Below are 20,285 nucleotides of genomic sequence, written 5' to 3' on the forward strand. Positions count from 1 at the left end.
TTTCTCTCTTCTTCTTTTCTTTCCATTTCCCTCCTGTTATTCTCTAAAATTCCCAATACGCGTCTTTTTCTAGTTTATACTTTTTATTCATTGTTGTATAAAGCAAGCATATTCTGATACTCCATTAGCAAATAGACACCATGTTTCATAACCAAACCAAAATAGAGAAGTTGACACCTGAAGTATTGGCCAATATATCCTCGCACCTAACAGTAGCTTCAATACTTCAGCTAGCCCTTGCTTCGAAAAGTTTTAAGACTTTAATGACAGATGAATCTATATTCAGAAAGTTGACAGAGCGTGATTTTGGTGTGACAGAGATAAAGGTAACAGAGGACGAGAAGCGACCAACATGGGTTGCACTGTACAGAGACCTTCTACTCTCGCAACAAGAAGAAGATGATAAGAAAAATGACAGTGACGATAGCAGAGATAGTGCCGCTGCTGCAGAAGCAGAGAATGATGTCGAAATGACAGAAGTTGTTGAAGCAGAAATGAAACAAGTTAAAGAAGAAAACGAGAATGGCGATGATACTGAAGGCGATTTCGCTACACCTGACAACAACAACAACAATACTAATGATAGCAATGCAGGAGGGAACACTACTGCAGGAACTGGATCAGAAGAACAACAAGACTCAAAGGAAGAGAAAGATGCTTCATCCGCTGCGCAGAATGACAAAGACACTGAAGAGAATGTACCTATTAAGACAGAATCAGATAAGAACAATGATGAATGCCCTCATTTGGACGAGCTTTCCGATACAATGAAAGAGATTAAACGCATCTTATTTAAAAGCCCTTACCGTTATTCGTGCGATATCTGTCATAAAAAATCAGTTGAATTTTTGAATATGAGTGTCATTACACATAGTGAAGGTAAGCGCTACTTGAGATCAAAGAGCACTTGTATGAGTGAATGGCGATAATAACCTTTGTTCAACAATCAGCTTGCACCGACTGCTTGAGTCAGACGGACGTTGAAGACGATAACCACTACCCCATTCAATTACATTTGGAATCATGTGAATTATACTGCTTTAAATGTGGTGAAGGAAAGCCACGCAAGGTAACAAAGCAGGAAGTAATAGCAAACTCCATTGACGTGATTCATTGACATATCTGTTTGTTTATTTATTTTTTCTTTTTTAATAAGCTTACTGTGGAAAAGGATGGTAATGATGTGCGGGCTATTTTGGATTATATCAAAGCACCAGAATCAGCAGACGATTTGGATAAAAGACGTAAAGCCGAACAGCAATTGTACATACAGGAATTAAGAAGGGAAGATATGACATTAATGCACTATTTAGTGGAGAAGCAATGGGGCCGAACATGGATGTTGTTTAGAAACCGTAAGCTTTGCAGATTTATGCTTCTCTGTTCTACGCATATTCTTACTGCTCACCGTTCAACTTATTACAATAGGCGAAGGCTCACCCTTACCTACCAAAATTACTAACAATAAATTAGCTCGTATGAATGGTACATTAGATCCCAACATTAGATTACCAATGGATAAATATCGTCCATCTCCAGAAACACATGGTGACATTATCAGTGAGAAACTTTGGGGTTACCTATCAAAAGCTTATGGAGTGCTTGGAAGGGCCTATAATGAAGGTAATTATAACCAGCAAGCCGGTGCTAACTTCAAACGATAAGAATCTATAACTGATACGCATCCTTTATCACATTGTTTTGTCCGTAGATGATATAATTGCACCTGAATATGCTAGGTTAAGAGTTTATGTTGATGATTTCAAGAAAAGTATTGATCTTTACCCTTAGTTAGCTTTTGCAATAAATCAGTAGACATAGATAATGTCCATATGTGTATGTGCAAGGACGCGAGTGAGAACATTATGTAAATCTATGAGAAATTGTGTGTAAAGGTTTATTTGAATTAAGATTATCAGATTTACAGGGTTTTTACATGAAAGTAGAAATGAAAGAGGTTCGAAAGAGGATATTTCCCTGAAAGAAATATGTATATCCATTTTTGTCTAGTATGTTTTCGTGACTATGGTGAGTTATATTACAATGTATACGATTCACATGGCATATTTTATACTGTCGTTTGGTAGTATGCATCCATTTCAAAGATATACATCCAGATCAGGTTCAAGTTATATTTTTGGTGGGGGCTTTTTTTTTGTTTTTTCGTCTTTTTTTCTTCGTTTTCTTTCCAAGAGTATTTATCGTTTTGTAGCCGTATAGATAGTTACTTTCGTGTGTATAAAGGTTCATTGAAGTATGATGAATCTTCACGAGACTATAGTTGAAATCGCTATTGTTATTTTTTACTATATACTTCATACAGTTGTGGGTTCCAACGTCCTTTCTTTAACGGGGTTTCTTTAACAACTGCAATAGAATCCACGCCCTTATCAAATTTCATTACTACCAAAAATTCAGGCTGACCTTGTCGCTGATGGAATTCATTATTGCTCTTCCACATCGCCAATACTCTTTTGGCAAAAGAAGATCTTTGAATCGCGTCTTGAACAGGCAAAAGAGGATGCTCCAAACAACGTACCATCAAATGATGAGGTAAAGCCGCAAATGCTCTAGCCAAATCATTGAATCCACGCATAGGAGGTGTGCGCGACGGCATGTAGCCACACGCATTTACGCTGCCAATCATGACATTTCCACTGACCTTTACTGAGGTAGAAAACGCTTCCAATTGAGAAGATAAACGTTTCACCATGAATATGATAATATCCTCTTCTAATAAGCCAACCCAACGACGCGGCTCTTCTTCCTCAAGAGGTTGATAAGGTTCCATTGCTTGAATATAAGTCATAGCTGTTTTTCGGTGGTTGAGGTTTTGGCTTAAAGCCAACATTAAAGCATCCAAAAGAGGATCCAATCCCAATTCCTCAGCCGCTTCCAACAATTCAATCGCAATTTGAGGTTTTTCTGTTGCTAAAAACATAATCTCCTGAGGTGAAAGTGGGCGGTTGAGATGACCAATAATTGTATGGAAAGTCTCTGGTAAAACATAAAGGTCAAGTTCCATAGTGTTGGATTGTTCTTCCATCATACGCTGATAAAGGACAGGTGAACGTGAGAGAATGGTTGTGTTGAGCGCGTAATGCTTTTGCAACGTCGGTACATAAACGGTAATATCAGAGTAATAGCCTGTATAGAAAGAAAGAAATCAATCATGTGATACTTTGAACAATTAAGAGTGTAATAAATAAACAGAAAAAAAAAAAAAAGAAAATCCCCTTACCAGGCGATATAAAGCCCATCGGATACCCAGCAGCGGCAGCGGCAGCAGCTCCATAATCGATATATTGACCTCCAGGTTGATCAGCAGGGTACATAGGCTGATGGTGTGGTGGAGCATGAGCTGGAGGTCCTGTGTGAGGTGGAGGCGGAGGACCACCGCTAGCAGCTACAGCTACAGCAGCAGGATGAAAAAAATTGGGTGGTTGAGGTGGTGGAGCATGATGCGGATGATGAGGAGGAGCTGCTGCGTGATGATGCTGGTGATGAGGTGGCATCATATGGTTCATCATAGGTACAGGCAAGGGTATAGGCATTTGCTGTTGTTGTTGCTGATGGCGGGGAGGGGGTGCTTGTTGCGGTGGTTGCAAATGAGGTGGGGGAAGACCATAGTGGGGTGGAGGTGGGGGCGTAGGATGTTGTTGATAATCATTAACGTAGTTAGGGTTGGCAGCTTTATAATGTTGTTCGTTGTTGTAATTCATAGGTAGAACCTGGACCATCTTCTAAATTCTGCAATTAATATAGTCAAGAGATCTTGTCGGTATATTGTAATATTTACGATCACTTTCAACTGCGTAGTTCCAAGCTCAAAACTGCTATTGTTTATGACTTTATTTTTGAAGAAAATAAACCACCAGGAAACTGTTTAGCAAAACTGAGAAAGAGGAAAAGTTCAGTATTGAATGCGGGTGCAAGCTGATTCAATGGTTGAAATATTTATGTACGTTTTTCTTTTGGTGCTATGAAATCGGGAGGATAAAAAAAGATTAACAAATTTCACAGATTTACGCGTTTAACGAGATTGACTTACGAAAAAAAGAAAGAAAAATAAACTTCCTTTTTATATTATTCTTTCAAAACCTTTTTTTTTCTTTTAATAAGAAAGAATACTTTCAAAGAATAGTGTTGAAAAACGCTTTCTTTCCAGGCTTGCTCGTTTTCTGAAAGCAAAAGATCCTCTATAAAAGGAAATTTGAAACTGCTTGAAAAAAATAAAGGGTCTGGCCAATGAATTGCTCGCATCTCGTGGCTTATTTACCGAAAATGCATATTTGTTCCTTTGACTCTAGGCACAAGAAAAGTACATCAAAGTTCCTCAACTTAAACGTTGCAGATGGAAGAAAGAAGAGCTACTGAACACGAGATTGTCGCTGGAGCTATAGGTTGTCTACCAACCAAAGTAGTTAGAGATCTGCATACTGCAATTATTGTTCGATTATACAAATTTATTGAAGATGCAGAAAATGAACTAAGCGACCTTCATCCAGATAAAATACGTGATATCCATACGGTAAGTACAACACCTACAAAGCTTAAGATGGCTGATTGCTGGATACTGAAAATCAAAGTATCATTAGGCTTTAGCACGTTATGAAAGTGAACTAGAGCGCGCATATAAGCGCAAGACGGACGTTTATCAAAAGTACCTTTCGCAACAAGCTTGGCATTTACCTCCAGATTTAGATATTGTTCCTGAATATCTCAAGGTAGAGTTGTAGTCCTCCTTACAGTTCAAAACTTCTGTAATATTAAAAACTGGCGTTGTAGGATATTGACATTGCAAAAACAGACGAAGATATAAAAAAGTTAGATGTAGAAATTGAAAGGATGGAAAAGAAAATTCGAGCAGTAAGTGTATATCCTATAGTAAAAATCGTAATTTTGAACAGAGTATACTCAACATATTTCTTTTCTTTAAGCAGCAAAGGAAGTTTAATCGAATTTATCAAAAGACGTTGTTATACTATGAACTCAAAAATCTCAAAACAGATATTGAAATTTGTATAACGAAAATATCTGAACACATGGCAGAAGGTAATGAAGGGTTTGACTATCAAAAGAACACAACTAACAGAGTGTTCAATTGTTAAAAATAGCCTTGGGCACGGGCCAGAACTTATCAGATGATCTTGAAATAATGAAGGATGTTATGCAGCAAATTCAACAATTGGCTCATCAATCACCTTGGACCAGGAGCATTCTCCTAGGCGAAAAAGAAGAGATGGAATTAGATAATGATGAAAATGTTACCAGCTTTACTGCCAGATATCCTAGCCAAAGGATTGCAGCTTTCATTAATGAATATGTTTCAACTTTTCCAAAGCAACAAGTGCTGGATGAACAACCGCAGCGAGCAAAAGACCCGCAGGAAAAAGGGGAATCTTATGGAAATGAAGAATAATTTCTTTCTGGCTTCTTAAGTTACTCTTGAACTTAAGGATCCTGAAACGAGAGATGAGTTTCCGGTAGATCCATTGAAGAAATGGTTAATGGAGTTTATTTTTGAAGCTCTAGATATATTGATAACCAAAGTATTTCTAATACTGTGTATACCTGCTTACAAGAAAGCACTCCGTTTAGAACGAAGTAATACCACGTTTACTTGCTTAAACTCTACATGTAAACTTATATACCCTTTTCGACACAGTAAATATATATCTATGCAATTACTTTAATGACACCGTCTCTATCAGCGCTGATTATCATGAGATATGGCCTTTCTGTAATTATAATGTCTGTAATTGCATTTGTGTGATTCTTCAGTAAATTTTGTTGTTGTATAACAAAGTTATCACTATTGATCGGATTATCACTTCTATTGGTAGATAAAGACGTAGTTCCGTGAATATTGCCCCGAATTGGGCGTTGACGTTGTTGATAACTATTTTGCTGCAATGAAGATGAAGTAGAAGGTGATGCTGATTTTGCTGTTGCTGCTGCTGCTATCGTTGATGGCGTTGTCGTAGAAGTGAACTCGAAATAGAATTTAATATTGTTCAACAAATTGAAACTATAGCGCGGCTTTGATTCATCAATATCCATGCCTAACACAATACCAGAATTTTCAATGCGTGAAGTATCCCAAAATCGGATTTTCCGATCTGTTCCACCAGTAAGCACTACTATGGGATTTACTTGAACAATAGACTGTATCGAGTTCTCCACTAGATGCGTTTCGTTATTCGTGAACGATGTAACCAATAAATCATGATTCGTAGGAGTTTCCAGTGGTTTGTATGATTCCAACATTACACCAGTGGTTTTTTCATCCCCTTGTTTGACAGCATAGACTTCCATACATTTAAGATGCTCTATGTCCCAAACAGATATTTCATTTCTGCCGGAGGCTATTTTTATCAATACCTTGTCATCATTACTACTATTGATGCTATGCATCATATTATCCACATTATTGTTCATGTTAGGTCTGGTAGTTGCATTGCCATACATATGATTGGATTGTTGTTGTTCACGAGAATCTGCGCTGCTCACTCCGCTCACCAATGTCATAGCACTGATACGTGTTTTAGTTGGATGCTGCCAAGATCTCAATGAGATCTGGAATCGTAAGTCGTACAAGGTCAGAATACCCCGCATAGTTCCTACCAATAACCACATATGTTTAGGATCTGAAATCATCGAAGTAATCACACCGTGACTCTTTGGATTCTTCAAGGTCCACACAATATCCATTGTTAGCACGTCCAAGGCGTATATATTGCAGTGAGTAGTTGCAAAAACTAAAATGGACTTCGATCCAGCCATTGTATTTGAAGCATTGCTCGTAAAGTGAGCCAGAGTAACAGCATACTCGCCTTTACCGCTCAATTGATATTCACGCACAGGAAGGCATTTGCCGAATTTCAAACCGCCCGTACCTGAATTCCGAATATCTACTCTGCAGCGTAATCAAGGGCAGAAAAGATCACCCCCAAAGTCAGCAATTCATATAACTCTTTGGAGAATAAAAATTCACTAAAATTACCTGAATATATGGATACTTCCGTTATCAGATGCTGCAGCAATACTGTACGTGTTTTCAATGAACGTGATGCATTTTATTCTACCTCCTTGTTGATGGTAGGTGGCTCTAGAACGATTGGTCACATTTCTTTCCAAACGTGAACAATCCCAAATTCTCACTGTGCCGTCATCGGAGCAGCTTGCAAAAAGTAAGTGATCGAATGAAATAGCCAATTGATTGATGGCGGCTGTATGTTCAGTAAAATGAGCTACTAGGTTACCCTCTGGTTTCCAGTAAGGATGAGCCAAGTAACCAGTGCTATTACTCATTGTAGTACTATTGTTTAATTGTTGTTGTTGTTGCTGCTGCTGCTGTGTAAGTTGACTTGTTAATTTTTTGATACGTTTCATAACTAATGGATCACCCACGAGTTCTATGATACAACTTCATTGTCAATATAGCATAAGGAGGAAAAAATAATATGTATGCTCGGACTGAATTATACCTGGTATATTTGGAGGAAAGGCTTCCATAGCAGTTTCATACAGTAATGTTTGTAAGTGGGTATATCCAACTAAATAAATGCTTAGTATTGAGCGAACGTATAGAAACTAAAATCAAATTGAAGCAGAGCAGACTTACTAGGACTAAAATGACTTTTCGACAACTCTGTCGTTTCATTGAGATTCTTATCTTGTTCTTCGGTATTTAGCAAACTATTTCCATTGTTCGTTTCTGCAACTAAAGTGTAGGGTATACTTGATGAAGACTCAAAATGGAAATCAGACGGACTGGGTATAGGTGAAGAAAATGATTGAGGTTGCTGTGACAATCGATTTTGTTTGTTCGAGGAAGTTGATAATGGAATGGGTATAGCGTCTGACCTTGTAGGAGCAACATTGAAGGGTATGGATGAGTCACGAGAGTGGTTATGCTTTTCTTTGTTCAAGAGAGCAGGGGAAAGTGCTTGTATATGGGGTTGGCTGGCTACATGGTTCCCCACATCGATATATTCTTTTGGCTTATTAGAAAACTTGGTGTTGGTAGACAACGCTGTTGTCGCTTGCCCATCTCCTGAGCCCTTCTTTGGCAAAGTATTCTTCGTCTTTATCATATATAATTTTTGTGATAGATCAGGCAAGAATACAGTCATGGGGGTTACATTGAGGTTCTTCAAAAAAACTTCACCTTTGTGCGCATTATGTTCTTCCGATATTTTGGGGCGACTAATCTTTGACTTGGACACTTTATAGATATACTCTCGCATGTATTTTAATTTTGTTTCTTCTTGAAGTGTCATTCCGAAGCTTCTAAGCCTATCCAGGAATACTTCATCTTCCTTGGAGTAGTACTGAGGCTCCGCTTCCAAGGAATAAGTGCTATTGAACATTGATGCTGAGCGTTGCGACATTGTTGAGAGCCTGGAAGAAGCTGACCCTTTATGAAGTTTACCGCGGATATGCTGCTGGTTCCAAAAAACCGATTGAGAGGTTGCTTTTGTTGCCCATATGATAGCTTGCTCGTAAATCCGTCTTGATATTGGCTTTTTTATGTTTTCTATCAGATTTTGTTCGTTAACTTCAGCAATATCGGAATTTAGAAACGGCCGCAACATGGGATAGATAATACACCAAAGATCAGTGTTTGGTAGATGTTTAATCGTAGAAGATATGAAGCCTACTGCACCATTGCGTATCCATGAGTTTGGATGGCAAAGCAAAGGCCAAATGATACTGGTTAATTCCCACAAGTTCATCTTTTGGAAGAGGCCCAAATCGGCTAAACTTGTAAGTGAGTTTAGGACTTTTTCAACCACAAACTCTTCAGCATCAGTCAGTGCCTGCACCATAAGCGGCAGAATATATTCCTCCAAACTTCTAGCCCCTACAAATGTACCAACTCCCTTGATGCTTTCAAAAAAAGCGCTTCTAAGCAGCCAATCCTTGTCATTAAGGTATGTAATCATATGGCTTAACAACACATCGTTGGCCATTCGCCTGCCGAAGAATACACAGAGGCAAGTAATGTTAGTTAGTAGTGCACGCTTGACTGAACTTTCTGGATCGATTAATAAGGTGATTGCTTGTTCTTGGATGACAGCCTGCAAATCTTGTAGCGCAGTATCATAAGCCGACTCTAGATCGAGATCTTCCTGATCATGGGCAGCTGCTGAATCAAATGTATCTTGCTGCTGTTGTTGCACTGGGTATTCTTCCTCAGATTTCAAGAGTTGTGTCATTTCTAGAAATCGTAAGGCTGTTTCTGCTAATAAGGCAATGCAACTAGCATAGGTATATCGGACCAAAACCTCAGGATCAGTGGCGAATGGTCGAATGCTGGGTAGGATGTATTCCGGAAAGATACGCGTATTGATGGGAGATATGGATTCAACTAGACAAAGAACTTGAGTCAGGGTTTTAATAGCGTTAGCTCTAACCAAGGCTGATTCATCCGTCAAGAGAACAATAAGATAGGGAACAAGTCGATCGAGCTTCACGTCATCTGGTAAGCGTTGACTGAGAGCTAAAATAATATCCAGCGCTTTAAGCCTAGAGTTTGGATAGAGCGTGTTTCTTATCATGGAGCATACAAATGATGATAAAAGAAGAAATGCCCCTTCTATGTAGAGAAAGTGGGTTAATTTACAGAACCATTCTTCAGTGATGTTTATTTTCTACTTTACCGTCTGGCTCCGGATTAGCAGTCTCACAATTCTCATCCTTCATTAATATGGTGGGTATGGTTGAATTATAATGAGGCAACAAGACACTCTACCCGATAAATGGAAAGAATGAGTTGATGATTATCATGAAAAATTATAGAAACGACTTACAGTTGCTGTATTAGAGGGTCTACGTTTAGTCCTAACATTAGAACTTGTAGTGTCATTATCGCATTGTATAGATACGTTATGTATTATGCGATCGAAGTCGTAAAATATGCGTTCAATTTTTTCATCTGCATCGGTTAATTTTCGCTGTTTACTTATGCTGGGGTACGCTGAAGATAATGCTGCTATTATAGTAGATTCTGCTGTGTTCTTGGTATTATGTTTCTGAGCGTGATGATGCAAATTGTGATGGTGGTCACGCTGATGCTGTTCTTCCTTTTCATTCAAAGAGCACATATATGGATATAAAAACGCATAAAAATAATGTGGGAATGCCTTTTCGTGCCATTGATCCAAATATTTCTCGGCTGATAATCGTTTTTCAGGATCTATTTGAATCATATGGAGGATCATATCCTACTCGGCCAAAAGAGGAAGCTTAGTCTCTGTTCAAATAGTACGAATCAAAGTGGCTTTCCTACCCTGATATGAATGTCCTCTATTTGTTCTAATAATGAATTTGGATTATATTCGCCTGTTCTATATTTGAATAACTGCGACAATGTGAATAACGGTGTTCCCTCTAAGAATAATTCTGCAATTACACAGCTACTCGTTAAAAAAAGACGTGATAAGCTTGAATTTCCTGGCTACTGAAGCAATGCTTTGGTCTCTTTACCCAGTCGAGAAAATATCCATTTTATCTGTCAATTCACTTTTGTACGTCAGCTGTTCGTCCCCGTCTGCTTTCTGTCTCATTTTCTGGTCTATCTCTGTTCCGGACTTATAGAATCGTTCAGGAGCGATGTAACAAGTTCTTCGATATGACGTATCAAAAAAGTATGAAAAATCAGCAGGATTGTTTTCCGGCAAATAAGTTGGCTTATAAAATGCATAATCTGCAATATATGCCCAATTCCAGGTTGTCACCAGGACGTTTTCTGTTTTAAAGTCTCCATGGTATACATTCCGAGCATGAGAGTCTGCCATTCCTCGTAAAATCTGATAAGCAACCCATTTCTTTTCAATTAAGGTTAGGAAGGGTCGAGTACTGCAAAACGTTCAATGTAGATATTGTTAGCTTAAGGTTGAGCTACGACTATTTTTAGGTCAGAATCTATCCAACATCTCTACCTTATTCTGTCATATAAGCTACTATATAAGCATTGCCGAACTAGATAGGCTGCTTTATCAGTTTCCATTACCCGCTGACAATAAAATGCATTCGGAACATCGCTTAGTGCTTTAGATTCCTCTGTGATAATAAAACAAAAGGTGAAGTACATAAGATTCATTGCCCTTTCTGTATCCGTGAATATTGCCAAATACCTCTTATTTTTCTGATTTGTTTCGATAAATTGAGCCCAGTCTCTGGCTTTATGAAAAGTTTAACTACTACATATCCATCTTTATGTCTTCCGCGTAAAGTTTTCATGAAGCGTGCTGTGCCCATACTGATAAGTTTTCATGCATGAATAACAAAAATTTAGGTTCAGTATTATTCGAAGTGGAAACCTCATCCTTTATACGAATGCGACAAACAACCTTTTCTCGTAGTACACATCTCCTAACTCACTCACATAACTGCCAATGGCAGTCATGTCTGTGAAAATTGAAATGGTATTACCCATGGCATAAATGAGGTTTTCCTTTTCTTGCAGCAAAAGTAAAGTGAAGCTTCAAAGAAACCGTGCTTCACTTCCTGGAAGCAACTGTTTCATTAACTCCGCTGATTCTCTTTTCCTGTGTAAAAATATAAAATCTCATCCTATTAAAAAAATAATGCGTAATAACATTAAAGCACAATAGTAGAATAGACTGTTTCATTGTAAATCTTTTCCTTGTTTTCTGTTATAATAAGTACACTCCTACTTGACTTCAGCGCTATCAACATTTTGATGCATGGATATAGTTAATAGTGGTCTCTTCTTTTATCCGCCCAAATGAGCCTTTTGGGATAGTAAGATTAGGCACTTCATACAACAGGAAAACTATTGTCGATATGTATTACTCCAAATTGATATAGCTTTATTAGTTGTCAATACCTATTAACCATCGGACTCCTTGCTGATTCTTGAAGCCGGTACAGTTTTGATGAAGAAATAACTATGAGAATGTAAGAAATTATCAGTCTCAAAAAGGTATGTATACGACGATCGAAGCCATTGAAAGAACAACCACTCGGCTAATGATACCAAGAAAGAGGAAAGAGAAGTATAGTTTGGTAAAATTTCTCTTTCAAGTAACATAATATGATGGCGCTTTCGAACGACGAATGTCATACAATAGCAAGTTTTATGTACACTGTTCATACAATTGACTGGAACCTTTTATGAATTGGCGTAGATAAACGTACTTTATTCTTATCGTTACTCTTTTGGTTAGACCCTTATTGTTCATATAATTGCTCGCAGTATGTTATTTCAATCAATGTATAACAGACGTTCACAATGTACCCGAATGCACGACATCAACACTAGCTTAATTATAATTCTATCCTTATAGAAAGTATTCTTTTCTTCAGAAATTTAGCCTACGAAACAATACTAAGCATCGTAAGGACGAATTTGGCTATTCATGGAAATTACCTTTATTTGTCATTCTTCTGTGAAATACTCTTATTCAGCAATTGACATTTGAGAACTGGTAGCACTGCTTCAGTTTTGCCTACAAGTATGGTAATAGCTCTAGATCTGCTTAATCTTTGTTGCTGCTCTGATAACGCCTCTGGTTGATGACGTTCAAATTGGCCGTAGTTCCCTCTTGATAAAGTAAACAGTTTAGGCATTCTTCTACAATCAAGGTCTGCACTTATGTTAGCTGCTGCTTGTAAATGTTCGCACCAAGATATTATGTCGAAAATATCGCCAATGGGCTGAATGAGATATTGCTCTTTTGTTGGATCAAGTCGAAGCCTCAACACATTATCTTTTTTATAATAATCGACTGCAACTCCACAGTATGCTTTGAGCATGGAGATAGTACATAAAGAATGATTTGTTTTCTCTTTTTTACGTACTTCTAATACAGTGCCTCTAAGTTCGAAGTACACTTTCCTAAGTCAACGGAATTGGGTGGATTCTCATTGATTAGACCAGGTATATCTTTTAATTAGAATGGGTCGTAATCATATCTACCTCCAAGGCCGATGCTTTTCACGAGTGCCACCAATTTCCAATTCTTTTTTCAGCTTTACATATCCGCGTTTATATACAGTGCAAGTATAAGAAGGAGGTAACTGCGATGGAACAACGATAGGATTCAGTTGATATGGTGGTGGTGGAGAAGCTCTGATTATCATTCATATGTTTCGGCGTACACGAAATAGAAAAAGGTAGAAAAAAAGGAAAGTCGAGAATATTGATCGTATTGTTTGGTTTCCTTGTGAATGTACTATTTGCAAGGTTTTATTCCGTGGATCGTGTATGATTTCATTCTTTTCCAAACTTTTAAACAAAACGCGTGCAGATCAAATTTTTTTGATTCATATCTGTTTGAGCACTTGTTTGAGCACCGATTATTTAAGACATCTCAAGCAAATAGAATAGAATATATGTAAATCTCACAGAGAAAATTTCAAGTCTTCCTTTGGTGTAGTGCAGACTGTATGAACACTATTGAAGGCATTAATCGCTTGGCCTAACCTGGGCTAATTTCCTTTCTATTGTCGGAATTTGTAAATAAGAGAATGAAAGCCGTCGTAATGTAGTCTTCACAGCGCGTATTAAGTTTTTTTCTTCGAGCTTCCTTCAGTTCATTTTTCTATAACTTTTTACCCCCCTTTTTTTCAAACAGGAGAAAATGGCAGCCAATATTGACCCTAATTCAGCAGTCTACGCTACTGATGAGTACGGTAGACCTTTTATTATTGTGAGAGAGGGACAACAAAAGTCAAGATTATCTGGCATTGCAGCCATTCGTGTAAGTCAAGACTACTTTTGACGTCGACAGAAACCACTACGTGACAAAAGTACAATCATTAAACTAACAAAACGCGATCAATGTGATTAGTCTCATATTCTAGCTGCTAAAACAGTATCTAATATTATCAAAACTTCTCTTGGCCCTCGTGGTAATAATCACTACTTTTTAATTGTGTGCACTTTGATATCATTGACTGGAGCAGATCAGAGTATATATTATTAACCTTTGATCTTCTAATTTTTTTTTCAAATAGGTCTCGATAAAATTCTGATCTCACCCGATGGTGATATTACTGTTACAAATGATGGTGCTACCATTCTCGATCAAATGGCTGTTGAACACCAAATTGCCAAGTTACTTGTTCAATTGTCAAAGAGTCAGGACCAAGAGATTGGTGACGGTACCACAGGTGTAGTTGGTAAAGCTCAATGAAAAACGTTAAAAATGACCTCTGAAGGAAAACAATAACTATACTAACATCTATTTTTGTTGCTTCTTCAATTCAAGTACTTGCTGGTGCTTTGTTAGAACAGTGTGAACAGCTTTTGGATCGCGGTATCCACCCTATCCGTATCGCAGATGGTTTTGAACGTGCTTGTTCTGTTGCTGTCAAACATTTAGATGAAATCTCAGATACCATTGAATTTGATAAAGATAATGTTGCTAATTTGAAGAAAACAGCTATGACCAGTCTTGGTAGTAAAATGTAAGAAAGAATGATTTATGGAAACGATAATCAGAAAGCGACCAAAATGACTGACCTCTTCAATCATCGCCATTACAGTGTCTCTAAATATCATGAAAAATATGCTGATATTGCTGTAAATGCAGTTTTATCTGTTGCTGATTTGGAACGTAAAGATGTTGATTTTGAGTTGATCAAGGTAGATGGCAAAGTCGGTGGTTCGTTAGAGGATACTGTATTAGTCAAAGGTGTTGTAGTCGATAAAGATATGTCTCACCCTCAAATGCCTCGTGAAGTGCGTGACGCCAAAATTGCTATCTTAACCTGTGCATTTGAGCCACCCAGACCTAAAACCAAGCATAAGCTTGATATTACATCCGTGGAAGAATACGAAAAACTCAAAGTATATGAAAGAGAGAAATTCACCACTATGATTGACCAAGTAAAGAACTCCGGTGCTAATCTGGTCATTTGTCAATGGGGATTTGACGATGAAGCAAACCACTTATTGTTACAGAACAAATTACCAGCTGTCAGATGGGTGGGTGGCCCCGAAATTGAATTGATCGCTATTGCTACAAATGGCCGTATTGTTCCCCGTTTTGAAGATTTGTCTCCAGAGAAATTGGGTACAGCTGGTATCGTCCGTGAACTAACCTTTGGTACAACAAAAGATAGGATGTTAGTCATTGAAGAATGTGCCAATACTCGCGCTGTCACCATTTTTGTTCGTGGTGGTAATAAGATGATTATTGATGAAGCTAAAAGATCGATTCATGACGCTATGTGTGCTGTTCGTAATCTTGTTCGTGATAATCGCGTTGTCTATGGTGGTGGTGCAGCTGAAATCAGCTGTTCTCTTGCTGTTTCCAAGGTAGCTGATGAAATTTCATCCATTGAGCAATACGCTATGCGTGCTTTTGCTGATGCATTAGACGCCACACCTTTGGCTCTTGCTGAAAACTCTGGTCTTTCTCCTATTGAAACTTTGGCTGAAGTTAAGGCTGAGCAAGCTACTACTGGAAATTCTAAACTTGGTATTGATTGTCTTCACAAGGGTTCTAAAGGTAGGTCATGAAATATGGATGTGTTTCGTTCAAGTTTATTGATTTTTTTTTATTTACTTTTCAAATAGACATGAAAGAACAGCATGTATATGATCCTTTAATATCCAAGCGTCAACAATATTTATTAGCTACTCAATTGGTTAAGATGATTTTGAAGATTGATGATGTAATCACTACCTTCGAGCAATGATCACTGTCGCGAGAATTAGATGAATATCCATTACATAATAAATAACCACATTGTGCAATTTGCAGTATAGAGATCAGGGATACTTGGTTGAAGGAAATTGGTTGATATTACTAACCTAAAACTGTTCGCACTACAGAATGCATTAAAATTACAACAGAGTAAAAACGAAGAGTGAAGGGGTTTAAGAACCATACAGTATTTCCATTGTCTAATGAGGAAGGACAGGGCTATAGGCTTTATCACTACTACGTCTATTTTGTAATCAAAATATCAAATTTCCAAAAATGGAAGTAATGCACGTAATTCATTTCAGCCAAAGCGTGGTGCAGACAAAAAATAAGCTTATGTAGCAATCAGAGGTACTGTGAGAACCCTGAATATTTTTGCGCAATCAATTTGACATATTTTGTATTATGTTTGTATAAAATCTGTGCGAGGAGGAGTGAGGGGCAAGTGAGAGCTATCAGTGATCGTTCTAGTAGTAGCCTCATGTGGAAAACGACAAAAAAAAGTTGCGTATACCTTAAAAAGAACAAGGAGGTTTGATCTGTTACTTTTATGACAAAAATAACAAAAAACTGATGTATGTGAACCAAGTCTGGGAACAGCAATCTATTTTAAGATTCTGTATAAGGAAGGGGTCAATATCAAAAGTCCATAGACAAAATACTGGTTAAGGATATACATGATGGTTAGTAAACAAGTATATGTTATTCATGTTCACGACAATTGCGTCTTAGGTTTTCTGAATAAAAACTGCAATAGAAAACTCATCTTGAAAATGCTCAATAGTGCCTTCTCAAGCTTATCAAGGCACCTCAATGTCGCTGCACACGCAGTGTTGTCAAAAAAGGATAAATGAGCGATTGAGTCAGTTGGCTCAAAAAGACCAGCTGGGTCGGTCACGGATAGGAGGGCTATTGTAACAACAGAGAAACGTGCCATTAATGAAACGAAAATTCAAGGTTATATTCTTCCTGAAGATAGCCATAGAAACAAATCTATTATACGTGTAATAAGCATATGAGCAGCGTCGAGTTATTTCTTTCTCTACTTTTTTATTTGAAGTACTGCTTGTGAATCAAACTGATTCTGTTTCATGAAGATATTTGCTTCTTGTAAATTTTAAGGAGAGACGATTCGTGATAAGGCTGGCACTATTGCCTAAACCTTATGCCTTCTTGGAAAATGGACGTGTGGCGGTTTGGTATAAGCAGCAATTTAAAGTATGTAACAGTTTAAATAGAAGCATCAAAAGACTATTAGGCTATAAAAAAAAGCGGTGAAGCCTTTTATAATATTCGTAAATGTGTGTATGCTCTCATGTCGTCATCTTATTATAGTTTTTTGCCTTGATAAGAGATCAGTTGGGTATTTGCAGATGATGTGTGGGCAAAAATTCTGGACAAGAAGCATCATGGACATCATGTATTCATCAGGAAATGATCCCAGGGTCTACTAAACTAACATTGATGCACGTTTTGCCGCCACATATCCTTAATTGTTTATTGAAGGCAAGAAAAGGTATGACAAAAGGCTAGAAAACGAACTATATTCATGATGTGAACTAACTTGAATAGGAGTGGACAAGTCCCCAAGTTGTCTGTCTAATTCAAAATAAAAGAGATTAAGGGTAAAGGGTCAGATTTATAGTTCATTTTGGAATGAACCTAACATAAGAAAGAAGAAAAAAAGCGAGTGTTGCAATAAATTATACTGATCCCCTTATAACATGATATCGCCTATATAGTAAATAGAATGGACAGTAGAGGCTCATGTTATAGGTTACAAGCATCGCCACTCCTTTTTTAAGTATATTACGTTATGATAAATAAGAGATCTTTACACATTATATTTTCCTTTCACTTTACTTCTAACTTTGATTTACTTATAGTTTCTTTTTTCTTTCACCTTCCTTTCATTCTACTCCTTTCTCAACTTCGCTTTTTATAGTTAACACGATTGCATACTATAAAGTGAACCCTTTCCGTTCTTTCATTCACTAAATTCATATTATTCCAGTCCTACATTTATATCTACATAATTGTTCAACTTCAAATGCCAGATAAAATATATCGTTTGAAGTAACTACTCATATTTATTAAAAATTGTGCATGTAACAAATTCTAATTGTTGCCGATATACTTTAGACTCATCATCGAAGATACATCTCAATCATACCCAGTCCATCTATGTGCCTTCAAGAATGAAGAGCCAACATTTGAAGAATTTCTTAGAAAGATTCAAAGGATAACAGAGGTACTATAAATGAAACTTTGCAGCGAACAATCATTTTGATCTAACGTTCCCTGGCATTTGCACTTTCAGATGCAAAATATTGCTGACTACCAATTCAGAACAGTTGATAATCGGTTGTTACTGTCCGACAATCATAGTTTGAAGAAAGCTTTGAGTCTATCATCCTCAAATCAGCATAAACTTGAAATTGTGATAAGTCGCAAAATTGACATCACCAATCACTCCGAGCCAAAATATATTTATATTGGTATAGTACTACTTATTTTCTTTTTTCTTACATTTTGATGACTTTATCAGAGCGCATAATAATTGATTCTCTGATTTGTATTCAGGTGAGAAGCGCAATATAGAAGAAAAAAGCCTTTCGATTTTGGGTTGCAACTCATCCAGTACAGCATCAATTCCGATAATCAAACCGATACCCTCGAAATGGATTTCTGATAATCATTCGATTACAGCGAATCATGGTAGCTTATCTTCGATGAATCATATGAGACGATTCAGTCATTATAATATACATTCAGCTGCGTTTGTAACCACCGTTTATGATAGCGAACATTGTCGAAAAGATTCAGCCATATCATTTGATGAAGAACCTAGTCGTAAAAAGCAAAGAGTCTTGTCTGCAGATCATTTTCGCAAGCTACCTAGTCCTTATTCGACTTCATCTACTTCTCCTTCTACATTACCGCCTTTAAGGAATAATATCGATAATAGCCTACATCCTTTGGATGTTGATAGACGCCCTTCAACTGCTCCGCCGCCTTCCCCGCCTCCACCTGCTTCTCCATTTTCCAGACTAGAGAAGCGTTTCATTCCTACTCTACCCGCAATTTCAACTATTACATCTCCCTTACACCATCCATTAATACTTAATACGCAGCTAGCACCTATTTATACCTCTGATAACAGCATTCAAAATGGTTTTAATGCCGATACTAATACGGCAACTAATCACACTCAAAGCATACATAACAATAATCATATTCACCATCCATTCATTTCGACGCCTGTAACTGATGTCATTAGAAGTAGAAGTCTGGCAACATCAGAAGTACGAGTGTCTTTAAAAGCAACCCCAAATGCTTCTACAACAACAAAAAAACGAGTCCGATCAAGTGTTGGCAGTACACACTACGCTCATAATATTCAACAAAGCACTTTATTCTTTTGTGAGCACGTAATTGATCACGGTAAAGTGTGTGGCCAAACGTTCCGTCGCTCCTACGACTTATCTCGTCATCAGACCATTCACTTGGAGAACCGTCCTTTTTGTTATTGCGACACATGTGGAAAACGCTTTACTCGTATGGATGCTTTACGACGACATGAAAGAGTCCAAGGCCACTCATCTGCTTCGTCTGCAAAACAGAGATCATTATCAGCATCCACAATACTTCCCCGAAAGGCTACTACCACCGTCTAATTGAGTATATGTTGTGCTCCAAATACAAACAATATACCCCCTCTTCTTATATACTTACTTTATATTAATGCTTCCGTATACATTTACATACATTTTCTTTTATTATAATTAATGGAATGGTTTACTATAGCTAGTTTCTTTCGAACAGAATAAATAATTGAAAACTGTCCTGTAATAAGTGATATATTAGCGAATCGTAATTAAGTCTTGGTTTCCTCTCCTTGAAGAAGCCCCCTTTGTAAGGCCTCACATTTATAGTTGAAGATGCTGTCTATTTACCGATCTTTTAACGTCTTCCACGACCTCGTCCACGGCCACCGCCACGCATACCTCTTCCTCTTCCACGGCCTGAGGCGCTACTTTCCTCTTTCTTCTTTCGTGACTTTCGGACATCGTCAATTAATAGAGTATCCAACGGTAAGCTGTCTGGAAGAATAACGCAACGAATGGTATTGCCACGTATACTTAGTGTATCCAAGCTTATAGGGTCTCTGTTCTTCACTGTCATTTTGACAGTTTTTAGGTGGGTATTCATACTCATGTCAACTCCTGTGATTGTACCATGAGCAACTGTTCCATTCTTCAGTTCAACTGAGACTGTTTCATTGTTTAACTTCATTAAGAATCTTCGAACCAAAACAGGTAAACAAACAGTTATGTCAGCCTTATGTTTCCTTTTAACTTTGTTCCTTTCTTTCTATCTATCATTTTGTTACCTGACCAATTTCATTTTGGCTTTTCTGTAATGTCAGGATTCGATTTTTGTCAAAAGGAAAAAAAAAGCTCGTTGGGCTGCATATTTTTCTTTTTCCTTTTCTTTTTTTTTTTTTTTAATTTCCTATTTTGATGATGACGTTCTGGGCACAATCTTTTCTTCTTAACTAATCGCGTCAAGTTCGAATATGTTCTATTACTGTTC

General features: G+C 37.5%; 9 protein-coding genes across 9 annotated transcripts; 5 read left to right on the forward strand and 4 right to left on the reverse strand.

The window, feature by feature from the left end:
* The first annotated feature begins 30 nt into the window (after window positions 1-30).
* Window positions 31-1,875, forward strand: BDF20DRAFT_871562 (uncharacterized protein). Its single transcript, XM_053081111.1, has 6 exons — window positions 31-698; window positions 800-879; window positions 951-1,069; window positions 1,157-1,355; window positions 1,429-1,623; window positions 1,712-1,875. Exons 1-6 carry the CDS (start codon window positions 523-525, stop codon window positions 1,789-1,791), a joined length of 849 nt encoding a protein of 282 aa, XP_052936716.1. The 5' UTR covers window positions 31-522; the 3' UTR covers window positions 1,792-1,875.
* On the reverse strand, window positions 1,876-4,074 carry BDF20DRAFT_871566 (uncharacterized protein). The gene is made up of 2 exons (XM_053081112.1): window positions 3,242-4,074; window positions 1,876-3,147 (listed from the first exon to the last, which is right to left on the reverse strand). The coding sequence occupies exons 1-2, from the start codon at window positions 3,738-3,740 to the stop codon at window positions 2,297-2,299; spliced, it is 1,350 nt and encodes a 449-aa protein (XP_052936717.1). The 5' UTR covers window positions 3,741-4,074; the 3' UTR covers window positions 1,876-2,296.
* Window positions 1,880-2,258, forward strand: BDF20DRAFT_530888 (uncharacterized protein). Its single transcript, XM_053075683.1, has one exon. The coding sequence runs from the start codon at window positions 2,026-2,028 to the stop codon at window positions 2,218-2,220; it is 195 nt and encodes a 64-aa protein (XP_052936718.1). The 5' UTR covers window positions 1,880-2,025; the 3' UTR covers window positions 2,221-2,258.
* On the forward strand, window positions 4,013-5,551 carry BDF20DRAFT_530892 (uncharacterized protein). The gene is made up of 6 exons (XM_053075684.1): window positions 4,013-4,239; window positions 4,311-4,531; window positions 4,599-4,727; window positions 4,789-4,869; window positions 4,944-5,055; window positions 5,118-5,551. The coding sequence occupies exons 2-6, from the start codon at window positions 4,355-4,357 to the stop codon at window positions 5,420-5,422; spliced, it is 804 nt and encodes a 267-aa protein (XP_052936719.1). The 5' UTR covers window positions 4,013-4,239; window positions 4,311-4,354; the 3' UTR covers window positions 5,423-5,551.
* Window positions 5,552-5,679: 128 nt separating this feature from the next.
* BDF20DRAFT_913285 (uncharacterized protein) lies at window positions 5,680-11,268 on the reverse strand (the record flags this gene model as incomplete). Its single annotated transcript, XM_053084049.1, has 10 exons — window positions 5,680-6,919; window positions 7,007-7,418; window positions 7,491-7,559; window positions 7,628-9,604; window positions 9,669-9,756; window positions 9,819-10,232; window positions 10,298-10,424; window positions 10,495-10,866; window positions 10,950-11,070; window positions 11,145-11,268. 10 exons carry the CDS (start codon window positions 11,266-11,268, stop codon window positions 5,680-5,682), a joined length of 4,944 nt encoding a protein of 1,647 aa, XP_052936720.1.
* A 1,137-nt stretch (window positions 11,269-12,405) lies between these two features.
* Window positions 12,406-13,116, reverse strand: BDF20DRAFT_913286 (uncharacterized protein; the record flags this gene model as incomplete). Its single annotated transcript, XM_053084050.1, has 2 exons — window positions 12,406-12,871; window positions 12,953-13,116. The coding sequence occupies 2 exons, from the start codon at window positions 13,114-13,116 to the stop codon at window positions 12,406-12,408; spliced, it is 630 nt and encodes a 209-aa protein (XP_052936721.1).
* Window positions 13,117-13,542: 426 nt separating this feature from the next.
* BDF20DRAFT_871592 (T-complex protein 1 subunit epsilon) lies at window positions 13,543-15,917 on the forward strand. Its single transcript, XM_053081113.1, has 6 exons — window positions 13,543-13,736; window positions 13,827-13,887; window positions 13,993-14,157; window positions 14,247-14,445; window positions 14,524-15,491; window positions 15,560-15,917. The coding sequence occupies exons 1-6, from the start codon at window positions 13,617-13,619 to the stop codon at window positions 15,679-15,681; spliced, it is 1,635 nt and encodes a 544-aa protein (XP_052936722.1). The 5' UTR covers window positions 13,543-13,616; the 3' UTR covers window positions 15,682-15,917.
* A 1,822-nt stretch (window positions 15,918-17,739) lies between these two features.
* On the forward strand, window positions 17,740-19,366 carry BDF20DRAFT_913288 (uncharacterized protein; the record flags this gene model as incomplete). Its single annotated transcript, XM_053084051.1, has 4 exons — window positions 17,740-17,765; window positions 17,832-17,940; window positions 18,010-18,187; window positions 18,273-19,366. 4 exons carry the CDS (start codon window positions 17,740-17,742, stop codon window positions 19,364-19,366), a joined length of 1,407 nt encoding a protein of 468 aa, XP_052936723.1.
* Window positions 19,367-19,431: 65 nt separating this feature from the next.
* On the reverse strand, window positions 19,432-20,131 carry BDF20DRAFT_871605 (uncharacterized protein). The gene is made up of 2 exons (XM_053081114.1): window positions 20,083-20,131; window positions 19,432-19,992 (listed from the first exon to the last, which is right to left on the reverse strand). The coding sequence occupies exons 1-2, from the start codon at window positions 20,094-20,096 to the stop codon at window positions 19,653-19,655; spliced, it is 354 nt and encodes a 117-aa protein (XP_052936724.1). The 5' UTR covers window positions 20,097-20,131; the 3' UTR covers window positions 19,432-19,652.
* Window positions 20,132-20,285: the final 154 nt, after the last annotated feature.

The sequence above is a fragment of the Mycotypha africana genome (genome assembly GCF_025528875.1).
Source record: "Mycotypha africana strain NRRL 2978 chromosome Unknown BDF20scaffold_5, whole genome shotgun sequence".
In the NCBI taxonomy this organism is placed as follows: Eukaryota; Fungi; Mucoromycota; class Mucoromycetes; order Mucorales; family Mycotyphaceae; genus Mycotypha; species Mycotypha africana.

Coding starts and splice junctions, on each gene's coding strand:
- BDF20DRAFT_871562 (XM_053081111.1), top strand. CDS start 523: ATGGCGATGATACTGAAGGCGATTTCGCTACACCTGACAACAACAACA. Junction 880..950: donor TGTCATTACACATAGTGAAG/GTAAGCGCTACT, acceptor TTCAACAATCAG/CTTGCACCGACTGCTTGAGT. Junction 1,070..1,156: donor GTGAAGGAAAGCCACGCAAG/GTAACAAAGCAG, acceptor TTTTTTAATAAG/CTTACTGTGGAAAAGGATGG.
- BDF20DRAFT_530888 (XM_053075683.1), top strand. CDS start 2,026: ATGGTGAGTTATATTACAATGTATACGATTCACATGGCATATTTTATA.
- BDF20DRAFT_871566 (XM_053081112.1), bottom strand. CDS start 3,740: ATGGTCCAGGTTCTACCTATGAATTACAACAACGAACAACATTATAAA. Junction 3,148..3,241: donor GATGGGCTTTATATCGCCTG/GTAAGGGGATTT, acceptor CTTTCTATACAG/GCTATTACTCTGATATTACC.
- BDF20DRAFT_530892 (XM_053075684.1), top strand. CDS start 4,355: ATGGAAGAAAGAAGAGCTACTGAACACGAGATTGTCGCTGGAGCTATA. Junction 4,728..4,788: donor TTGTTCCTGAATATCTCAAG/GTAGAGTTGTAG, acceptor CTGGCGTTGTAG/GATATTGACATTGCAAAAAC. Junction 4,870..4,943: donor TGGAAAAGAAAATTCGAGCA/GTAAGTGTATAT, acceptor TTCTTTAAGCAG/CAAAGGAAGTTTAATCGAAT.
- BDF20DRAFT_871592 (XM_053081113.1), top strand. CDS start 13,617: ATGGCAGCCAATATTGACCCTAATTCAGCAGTCTACGCTACTGATGAG. Junction 14,158..14,246: donor CGGTACCACAGGTGTAGTTG/GTAAAGCTCAAT, acceptor CTTCAATTCAAG/TACTTGCTGGTGCTTTGTTA. Junction 15,492..15,559: donor TCTTCACAAGGGTTCTAAAG/GTAGGTCATGAA, acceptor CTTTTCAAATAG/ACATGAAAGAACAGCATGTA.